Here is an 11496-nt window from a genome sequence, read left to right on the forward strand (position 1 = left end):
AAAAAAAATTGATTGAATCTCAAAAAAAAAATTTAGTACTACACGTGTTCCTTTTTCCTTCTTGCCAAAAAAAAACTTCATTATAATTTTTTTTCGTAATAACAAAAAATTTTATTAAATGTCACTTGCATTTTGCAGTAAACAACAAATAATGCAAAAAAGAGGGGAACATTGTTGAAAAAAATATAAAAAGGGTTTAATTGTCCTTTCAATGCTTTTTTTACTGTTGACCCCCTGAATTTTTACATCTGACGCGCCTAATTTGAGTTTATTTCACGCATTTTACCAGGTAGGATCCGAGTGTTTTTTTGTTTAAGTTTTGGATAGTTAAAGTGCCTATTTGTACACTTACAAAGTTAAAGATCAAAGTTAAAATTTGAAGCCAAGTTTAGGGGTCAATATATGTATTATGCCTTTACTTTTCAATGCATTAATGAAAGAGGAAAAAAAAACAGGTAAGTGGATTTTAGTTGGAAAAAATGTAATAAGGTTTTTTTTTAATTGAAAACGACTTGAGATGACTTTGGCCTAGACAATTGATGTTGTTACTCAACTTGGTGATTTGTGTGATTTCAAGTGCTTCAATATATAGAAACATTTATATAACAAAATTGACATCTACCAAGTTTCTCTACCCTTAAATTTTAGTCCACTATTTAGCAATGTATGATGTTTGTACAATGCACTATGAGAAAACGATCTTCAGTAATTATTTACAACTTAAATAGAAGAAAAAGATCTTCCAAATTGAAGACTTAGACCATCTCCAACCCAATACCAAATTTTACACCAAATCCTTATTTGGTGTAAAATTTGGTGTTTTGGAGCTCCAACCCATTGCCAAATTTTACACCAATTCACTTTATTGAATATTTTAATATTATTTCATTATACAAAATTTTTAATTAAACATTATATAAATTGTATGTTTTTAATTAAAATCTCTTGTATATTTTATTATTTTTATAATATTAATTTTAGATATAAAAGTTAGCTTTTTTTATAAATTAATTTTTCTATATATGACTTTTTTTTTAAATAAATTTATGTTAATTCTACTATTGAAAAATTATGGTATAAAATAATTTTATATCAAACGACTATAAAAGAAAATAATATGAATTATATGGTGAATGTTTTAGAAAGAATTTGTTTTATGAAATAAGAAATAATAATATAATAATGAAGAGAGAGAAAAATATTACTTTTTGGTGTAAAATTTGGTGCAGTGGGTTGGAGTTGATTTACACTAAAATAGTACTGACACCAAATTTGGTATTTGGGTTGGAGATGCCCTTATGTGTCTTATTTACTACTCTATTTGTCTAAGTTTATATGACTTATTTTTCTTTTTAGTCAGTAAAAAAAACACATTTCTATATTAAGTAACAATTTAACTTTAAAATGTTCATTTTATCCTTAATGAAATGATTTGTAGCCACACAAATATTTATCACGTATTTTAGACCACAAGTTTAAAAAATCCTCTCTTCTTTCTTAAATTCCATGCCGAATCAAACTAACTCATATAAAATGAGACATTTTTTGTTATATATTATCATGGGATAATTGTACAGAATGACAAACTTATAATCTAAAATAAATGGAGTAGCTACGGTTTGATTTAATTGCGCCCCGTAGCAAACGTTTGCTAGTCGCCTCTCTCCCTCTAAATTCTCGCTCACCACTCTCCCTTTCTCGCTCGCTCCCTCTGTGCTCGCCTCTCTCGCTTTATACAACAGAATTGTATAAATTGTGTTTCTGTTTGTATAAAGCGAGAGAAAATTGTATATACACATGCAAAATGCATATATATTCGTCATATACACTTATAATTATACAATAAAAATATTCCCTTGCCCAATTCTCTTTTGCCTTTCTCTCTTTCTCGTTTTATCTAAACACAGATTATACATATAATGTAAAATTTATGTTTGTATAATGTATAATTGATGTTTTGTATAAAGCGAACGAAAATTGTATATACACATGCAAATACATATATAATCGTCTTATACACTTATAATTATACAATACAAATATTCTCCTGCCCAATTCTCTTTTGCCTTTCTCTCTTTCTCGTTTTATACAAACACAGATTATACAAATATAATGTATAATTTATGTTTGTATAAAGCGAAAGAGAAAACATTTTTTGATATACAAATATTTTTGTCAACGATTTATACAAACGAGAGGCTAACAACAATTTATACAAATGGCCTGTCAGCAAAATTATACAAATCTGAAGAGGAGCCAACGAATTATACAATTGCTTCTTTTTGTATATTTGTATAGCGAAATAGACATGGCTTTCAATTGTATATGTATAGCGAATTATACATATATATGTTTGCTATGGAGCGCAATTATGCAAACTTTGTTATAGCATACAAATATGATTTTTTTGTTTGCTATATGTGAAAGTTGCTCTATTATCATTGCATCTAACTCTTAACAGGCTGTTAAAGGTGTACATTTGGGCCCTACATGCATATTTGGGCCTGTTTGTTCCACAGTCCAAGAAAAGTATTCACCCATTATCCAAAATGGCCCAATACACTAGCAATGGTATAAAGGAGTTGGATTCTAGCACCAAAAGGTATTTATATTTTGTAAGTTGGTCCTCCCAAGAATGTGTCAAGTCAACAAAAAATGTCAAGATGACACAACGGAGACCTGTTACGGATGTTTAAAATGTACAAAACTTATTTGATTGACTAAGTAAAAGTCATTCCAACTTTAGGTGTCTATCGATGGATTCCACCTAATTTCTTTGAATAGGAAAATCAGTGTTTTAAAAGGCAGGGGTCTGAGGAAGGACATTTTATGCAGTACGGAGCGAGGACGTAATCCCCGAGACACGGGGAGTAAGTCTTATGAATCTACGAGACGTAGTCTCATGTATATTCAATTTTATACTTTTATTACTAAGAAAATAAATAAAAGTAAACCTTTCAATTATTTTACAAATAAACTTTAATAAATAACCTATAATATATAGAAAATATTATTATGATTGTTATTTCAAGAAGGTATGAATAATCAATAATGAAGAAAAAAAGTATTACAATTAGTATTTGAGAAATATCATTACATCAATAATAAAAAAAATATGCTTTAAAGTAAAAAAGGTTCAAAAACAAACAAAAAGCAAGGGCCTCCAACTTTGTGGATGAAAAATATATTAAGTGTAATTTTTAAAATTTCCAAATTTTAAAAATGTTGAGTAGGACCCTTGCGCCTATACCCTTTTGGTTTCATCCATAAATTATTTGTCCTATCGGAATTTTGGGTCAATTTTGGCTCCCTCTAGGCATCCTAATTAGTTTGTTTCTTCTCATTTTCAGGAGTTAATATCTCAAAAGGTTACTCAACTTAAAAAATTCATCTATTAAAGTCATTAAATTTTATTTTGTATAAAAAAAATCACTTAGCTTAGTTCTTTATATCAATAAAATCACTCACTCATATTCATTATTAAAAAAAATTACACTACAAATAAATTGTTTTTTATACTATGTTCATGATTAAACTATTAAATAAATGACTCAAAATTACTATTTCATTATAAAATAATATAAAATTAAAAATAAAAGATTAATTTATCAAACTTGAACCTAAAATTCTCCAAGCTGGCGTCGTTCACACAAATAAGAAATTGATTAAACCATCACATCAAGTGTTGTTATACCGTCAAATGAAGCAGTAGTAATTTATCACATGAAATTGATAAATTATTGAAATTGATTAAACTATCAGATCAAGTGGTAGGTATCATTGTAATGAAGCAGTATTAATTTATCAAATGAAACTGATGAAATTATCTATTAATATTTTATTTTGTAATAAAGTAGTAATTTAAGCTATTTATTTATTATTTTAATTGTGATCATATATTAAAAAATAATTTATTTTGTTTTTTTAATGATAAATTTGGTTGAGTGATTTTATTGACATAAATGTCTAAGTTGAGTGATTTTATTGATATAAAGATCTAAGTTGAGTGATTTTATTGATACAAAATAAAGTTCAATGACTTTACTAGATAAATTTCTAAAGTTGAATAACCTTTTGAGATATTAACTACATTTTCAGAGCTAATATAGAATACTTATTTTAAAATTTAAATTTGAATAAGTATCATTAAGGGTGACAAAAGAGTTTCAAAATGAAAACAAAGTGACACAAGTTTTAATTATTGAGTAGAAGTGACAATTTTAAGATTAGTGCTAATGACATTAATTTTAAAACACTCAAGTTTTATTATTTACATAAAAGCCCTATTTTCCCCCATTCCACACCCTCCATTCTCTCCACCCTTCTGCCGCTGTCATCCCCTCCCCTTCTTCCATCGTAACCGTCGTCGTCACCACTTCCTCCTCTACCACAACCATCAGTTCTTCCTCCATTGCACCACTCTCTTATTCTTCCTCTTTTACCACCATTGTTGTCACCTCCTTCTTCTCGACCTTTGCATCCACAACAACCATCACCTCTACCTTCGTTGTTATCAACAACATCTCATTTGCCACTCTACCACTCTCTCTTTTACCTAACTTGCTACAACAATTATTGTAATTGTTGCAGCAACTTTAGCAGTTGCTGAAAAAACTTCAATAGTTGCTACAATAACTTCAACAGATGCTGAGCAAACTTTAGCAGTTGCTGAAAAAACTTCAACAGTTGCTACAATAACTTCAGCAGTTGCTACGACAACTTCAGCAGTTATTGCGACAACTTCAGATGTTACTTGATTTTCTACAAAAAAGCAATTCAATGACTTCAACTTCAAAAAATTTAAAATTAAAGCAAATTAGTTTGTGAAATAGGATCAACGAGAGAAAAAGAAAAACGTGATAAAAAATAATGAACGACAACGATAATGATAGCAACAACAAAGAAGAACAAGTAAATGGAAGAAGAAGAAGAAATCTGGAAATAGAAAGAAAAAAGGAAGAAGAGGGAGAAAGAAATCTTAAAAGAGATTTTAAATTTTGAAATTTAAGAAGAGAGGGGAAAACTTTTCAAACATTTTGAAATTAGAAATTGGGTTTATTTTGGATATTTTTAAAAGGTTAAAAGTTCTAAATATTACATTTTAGACCCCAATTATCTTAATCACTAATTAAAAAAAAGTTTGACTTAATCACCAATTTTAATTTCAACACATTTTTGTCACCTCCTCCTCAATTTACTCCACAAAGTTAACAATCACTTTGGTCACTGTAGAGTTGCCGGCCACTCACTGCAATTAACTGGTAAAAGCTGAAAATTAACATTTCTATATGTTGTTGAAATTCAGAGTTAGACTAATGGCTGCTGCCTGTTTTTCTGCTATGTTCTTTATGTTTCATCTTCTTATCTTCAACTTAGTTAAAGTTGAGAGTAAATTATCTTGTCCAAAAGAGTTCAATTGTGGAAGACTTGGTACCATGAGTTATCCTTTTTCAGAATTCAACAAACCATATTGTGGATTATCCAAGATCGATTGTAACACCACTTTTCAATATCCAAAAGTTGAGATTGAAGGAGTGACATACAATGCTTACAAGAAGTGGCTATGGGTTAATGGTATCGATCTTTCGGACTCGATTCTTGAAAGTTATTTAGCTAATAGAAGTTGCAAATCCTTTGAAAGGAATTTATCTTTCCCTGATACACCTTCTATTACATTTGGTGTATTCGACAATATCACTTTGTTCAAATGTATGAATGGTAGTACTAATGAGGAGATAGGTGGTTATTTTCAACGTTATGAGAAGTACTTGAATTGTGATGGATTTAACTTATACTATCATAAACCAAGAATAGATCATAGAAACTACAGTATTCCAGTTGATGAGGATGATCTTCCTGCAAATTGCTCGATTATTCGATTGCCTTTAAAGTATATTTCACCTTCAGTACCAGTTCCTCATGATTTGTTTGAGTTGTTGAGTTCTAATTTCACATTGGATTGGGAAGTTTCTAAAGATTGTTCCACGTGTATCCATAGAGAAGGGCAATGCCAAAGTGACAGCAAAAATGACTTCTTCTGCTCCAAAGCCAAAGGTAAATGCATATATGATGCTTTGTCAGTTGCTTGAATTGGTTCATTCATTTCAAGATGTTTAATATTTCAATGTGAATTGAAGTAAAAATTGCTTTTACTCTTATTGTGACTATTATTAAATCATTCATTTCTTGTTCTTGCAGCAGCTAAAAGATATTTGGGACTGATTCTAGGCATAGGTACATGTCTAACTTTTATCTGTAATTAGACTTGATCAAGCTAAGAATTATTTTACTATATATGTTTTGCAAATGTTGTAATTGTTGTGTTGCCTCAAAACCAGGTTCATTTGCAGTTTTCACTTGCATTGGAATCGTGATTTTGCTCTTCTGCTTCAGAGAAAAGATTTTGTGGTACAAGTGCCTCAGGTTTTGGGAATCTAATGCTCAGGATCACCAAAGAGTTGAAGAATTCTTAAAGAACTACGGATCATACGCTCCAAACAGATACAATTATACAGACATCAAAAGAATCACCGGTCGCTTCAGAAATAAACTAGGCCAAGGAGGATTTGGTAATGTATACAGAGGAAGTTTGCGTGACGGGAGTCAAGTGGCAGTCAAGGTCCTGAATGAACTAAATGGCAGTGGTGAAGATTTCATTAATGAGGTAGCAAGTTGTAGCAGAACATCACATGTTAACATTGTGAGACTTGTGGGATTTTGTTTTGAGGGTCACAAAAGAGCTCTTATTTATGAATTCATGCCAAATGGATCTCTTGAAAAGTTTATCTATGAGGAAAGATCTGACGGAGTTCGCCAATTAGGCTGGCCAATATTATATGAAATCTCACTAGGCATCGCTCGAGGATTGGAGTACTTGCACCGTGGTTGTAACACTCGAATTTTGCATTTTGATATAAAGCCTCATAATATCCTACTGGATGAGGATTTTTGTCCAAAGATCTCCGACTTTGGTCTTGCCAAACTATGCATAAAAAAGGAGAGTATCGTGTCAATGCTAGGCCCACGAGGTACAATAGGCTATATTGCTCCGGAAGTTGTTTGCAGAAACTTGGGAGGTGTCTCTCACAAGTCTGACGTCTATAGCTATGGAATGATGGTCCTAGAGATGGTTGGAGGAAGAAAAAATGTTGATGTTGGAGTTGATCGTAGGAGTGAAATCTACTTTCCACATTGGCTCTATCGACGAATTGAACTAGACGAAGAACTTCAACTAATCGGGATAATGAATAAAGAGGAGAACGAATGTGCAAGAAAGATGGTGATAGCGAGTTTATGGTGTATACAGACTGATCCCGCAAATCGACCATCGATGAGCAAGGTTGTGGAAATGTTAGAAGGGAAACTAGACTCTTTGCAAATGCCTCCCAAGCCTTATCTATATTCTCCCTCAAGATCAGAGGTAGATTCATCAAATAATAGAACTGACAACAACAACAACAACGTACCGAGTATAGTCCCACAAGTGGGGTGTGACTTCATTTCTTAGTTGTTTGTTTTATTGAACATTGGCATCAGAGCATACTATATAGGTTCTGTCAAATGAAAAGTGTTCTCAGATAACTATTTCTTAGTGGTTTTGAGATTCTATGAGACATTAATTATGCACAAGAACTACTTATTTTGTATATAAAGACTATGAAGGAAAATATTCGTGGAATCTCAGTGTATAGAGAAGAAAATTTAGTATCTAAGTTCAATTCTTGTCTCTCTAACATTTTATGTCTAAGAATGTTAGAATAGAACTGTATATAATGTCCTACTTGGAAAAGTATTGTGACCAAACGGAGAAAAAAGAGAAAAGGATGCATAAGTAGAGGGAGAAAAGTCCTTTAGATGTTGACAGAACTCTTTGGAAATATCTATACATAATTCTGAAACTTTTCCACTCCTAATAATGTTAGAATAGACTTCTATACCGGTAAATCTTATCACCTTTTCGCGACTTTCATACCTCAACTATCACTCCCTCAGTATTAAAACATACCTTCGATGTTGAATTGGCCTACACATGCCTGTTCTCAAGTAGGAACAATATTTGGCGAACTCTGCATTGTGGTGTGTTTTAATACAAAGAGAGTGATATAAATATAGTTTAAGTAGGTAAAAGGAACAATTGATAGTTGATATATGAAACTCACAAAAAAAAATGATAGTTGTCTCTTCACTAGGCTTGACGACTAAGTCTAAATATTGATGCAAGACTTCAAGTCTTTACACCAAGATATACGTTTCTCACAAATTTTCCAAATCAACTCTGCTTTTAAATGTTAAGTGTAGTGAACAAATGAGTTCATAGTATAGTCTTCCTCTTCTTGAGACATTTAATATGGCTATCACTTCATTTGTAAGCTTTCTTCTATCACTTCTTCTTATCTTAGTCCAGGCAAAGGGCAGAAATGATTCAACTTGTCCAAAGTCCTTTTCATGTGGAAATTTTACTGACCTGACATTTCCTTACTCTCTTCCCACACAACCTGACTGTGGAATATTGTCCATGTCTGGTTGTGATGCTAAACCATTTCCAAGAATCCAACTAGTTCCTGGAGGAGAATTGTACTATGTTTTAGAGATGAATAATTCATCAGTTTGGCTTGGGGACGCGATGCTTCAAACAACGTTGATGCAACACAAGTGCCAGGCTTTTAACAAAAATTTCTCCCTTCCAAACTCTCTTTTTATGTCTTTCCATATGGTTAATATTAATAGCTTCTTCAAATGCATCAGTACCAGTTATAATGCCCGTAACATTACGCAGAAGAAGAACGATCATTTTGCTGGTATAATATGTACAATGGCTGTGAAGGCTTTAACATATACTACAAGCTTTCCGAAGATGTTGATGAATACATAGGAGCAGACAATCTTCCCACCAACTGTTCACTTATCAGATTGCCAATTCATTCAAGTCGTGGTGATTTGATAAACCTGTTAGGTCCCGAAATTCTTGTAGAATGGAAACTGTCTGATGAATGTGGCGAATGCCATTATGGTGGAGGTCGATGCCAGACTGATAAAACCAACAAATTTTCTTGTCACAAAGGTAGACATCTCCAAAACAATCTATACTTTATAGGTCAAGTTCATCCTTCTTAAGTCCCTTTCTTGTTTCATGCCGCATAGATAATATATTTCGTATTATTGCTCCCTTCTGTAGATGCAAAAACACCTACAAGTAGTACTGATCAAAGAAAAGAAACAACTGGAAGAAATGGAAGAAACATGGTGGAGCTGATTCTAGTCACAGGTACTAGAATATATTTAATTGCTGCCATGTTATTCTTATTACAGAATTTTCATGCATAACATTTAAATTCTCATCATTGTGTATAAGCTCAAAAACCTTTCTCTAGTGATATAGAAACAAAAACAAGAGAATTAAATAGTTTTCGGTCACAAAAAGTATGGATGTGGAATTGAGAGAAAAAAAATTCTCTGATGGGGCATGATTTCATTTTTTTCCCACAGGTGCAAGTTTATCTACTGTTGGACTGTTGGCTTTACTACTCTTTTGCTTCAGAGAAAAAAAGTTGTGGTACAAATACCTCAGGTTTTGGGAATCTAATGCTGAGGATCACCAAAAAGTTGAAGAATTCTTAAAGAACTATGGATCATATGCTCCAAACAGATACAATTATACAGACATCAAAAGAATCACCGGTCGCTTCAGAAGGAAACTAGGACAAGGAGGATTTGGTAATGTGTACAGAGGAAGTTTGGGTAATGGGAGTGAAGTGGCAGTAAAGGTCCTGAATGAACTAAAAGGCAATGGTGAAGATTTCATTAACGAAGTGGCAAGTATTAGCAGAACATCACATGTCAACATTGTGAGCCTTGTGGGATTTTGTTTTGAGGGTCACAAAAGAGCTCTTGTATATGAGTTCATGCCAAATGGATCTCTTGAAAAGTTTATCTATGAGGAAAGATCTAACGGAGTTCGCCAATTAGGCTGGCCAATATTATACAAAATTGCATTAGGCATTGCTCGAGGATTAGAGTACTTGCACCGTGGTTGTAACACTCGGATTTTGCATTTTGATATAAAGCCTCATAATATCCTGCTTGATGAAGATTTTTGTCCTAAGGTTTCCGACTTTGGTCTAGCCAAAATGTGCATGAAACAGGAGAGTGTTGTGTCAATGTTAGGTCCACGAGGGACTATCGGTTATATTGCTCCAGAAATTGTTTGCAGAAACTTGGGAGGTGTCTCTCACAAGTCTGATGTCTATAGCTATGGAATGATGGTCCTAGAGATGGTTGGAGGAAGAAAAAATGTTGATGTTGGAGTTGATCGCACGAGTGAAATCTACTTTCCACATTGGCTTTATCAACGACTTGAACTAGACGAAGAGCTTCAACTAGTCGGGATAATGAATGAAGAGGAGAATGAATGTGCAAGAAAAATGGTGATAGCGAGTTTATGGTGCATACAGACTGGTCCATCAAATCGACCATCGATGAGCAAGGTTGTTGAAATGTTAGAAGGGAAACTAGACTCTTTGCAAATGCCTCCCAATCCTTATCTATTTTCTCCCTCAAATTCAGAGGTAGATTCATCAGTAGTAGAACTGGCCTAGCCTTTTTTTGCTGATATCTAAGCTATCATTTGTGTAGTCTCACTTTGTTATGGTAGGTTTTAGTATCTATTTTTGGTATTTTTATAGTAGTTTTGTTGATATTCTAAGTTACATCAAATGTGCACAAGAATAGACTTAATTATCACTATAATGAAGGAAAATGTGTTAAGAATCTAAGTTGGTACTGAAGAAAATGCAGTCTCAAACTTCAATTGCCACTACATGTCATTGCATTTTATGTCAAAGTTCAATGTACTAAGCTTATGCTATATTCAGGTCCAGGAAAAAGTTGAAGCACATTAGGTTTGTATTCCGCATTCCGCAACCTTGACATGTTCCAAGCCGATACCATTTATTGTTCGCTTTGGCCAACAGGCTTCACAAACTTGTCTCTTGGGCTACACCATCATTAAGTGCAAAAGCGTAGTTACCATGAAACTTGTGTTAACTCATAAAATGACCTAACTTTATAAATATTTTTTATACGATCAAAATATATAACATTTAAACTCGCGAAAAAATTCATAATATCCCTTTTTTTCCTTCCTTATTTCTCTCTTTACCACATTAGACTTTTGATGGACATCCCTTCTCTTACATTTAGAATTTTTAATGGACATCCACTAAATACTCTTATACCAAAACCTAATTTTTAGCAAAAATATTTTCATTTTTTCACCTATAAAAACCATCCTTGTCCCTATCATTCTCATGTTATCTTTTTCTTCCCTCTTTTTAACTTTTCTCATAGAAAAATAGGAAAGCATAGAGGGAATTAAAAGAAATAATGGCTATTAACAAAAATATTACTAGTATCTTTTTAATTGCCATTGTTACTATCTTTATTTCAAGCAAACTTGCATGGGCACATGAGGAAATACCCCACCCCCACCCCCAACCT

General features: G+C 32.6%; 1 protein-coding gene and 1 pseudogene across 1 annotated transcript; both read left to right on the top strand.

Moving 5' to 3' along the window:
- The first annotated feature begins 5193 nt into the window (after window positions 1-5193).
- LOC102585907 (probable receptor-like protein kinase At1g67000) lies at window positions 5194-7613 on the top strand. Its single transcript, XM_015307264.1, has 3 exons — window positions 5194-6054; window positions 6199-6234; window positions 6339-7613. The coding sequence occupies exons 1-3, from the start codon at window positions 5289-5291 to the stop codon at window positions 7505-7507; spliced, it is 1971 nt and encodes a 656-aa protein (XP_015162750.1). The 5' UTR covers window positions 5194-5288; the 3' UTR covers window positions 7508-7613.
- Window positions 7614-8211: 598 nt separating this feature from the next.
- Window positions 8212-10807, top strand: LOC102586235 (probable receptor-like protein kinase At5g39030; annotated as a pseudogene).
- Window positions 10808-11496: the final 689 nt, after the last annotated feature.

Source organism: Solanum tuberosum, unplaced genomic scaffold, assembly GCF_000226075.1.
Source record: "Solanum tuberosum cultivar DM 1-3 516 R44 unplaced genomic scaffold, SolTub_3.0 scf00051, whole genome shotgun sequence".
Lineage (NCBI taxonomy): Eukaryota > Viridiplantae > Streptophyta > Magnoliopsida > Solanales > Solanaceae > Solanum > Solanum tuberosum.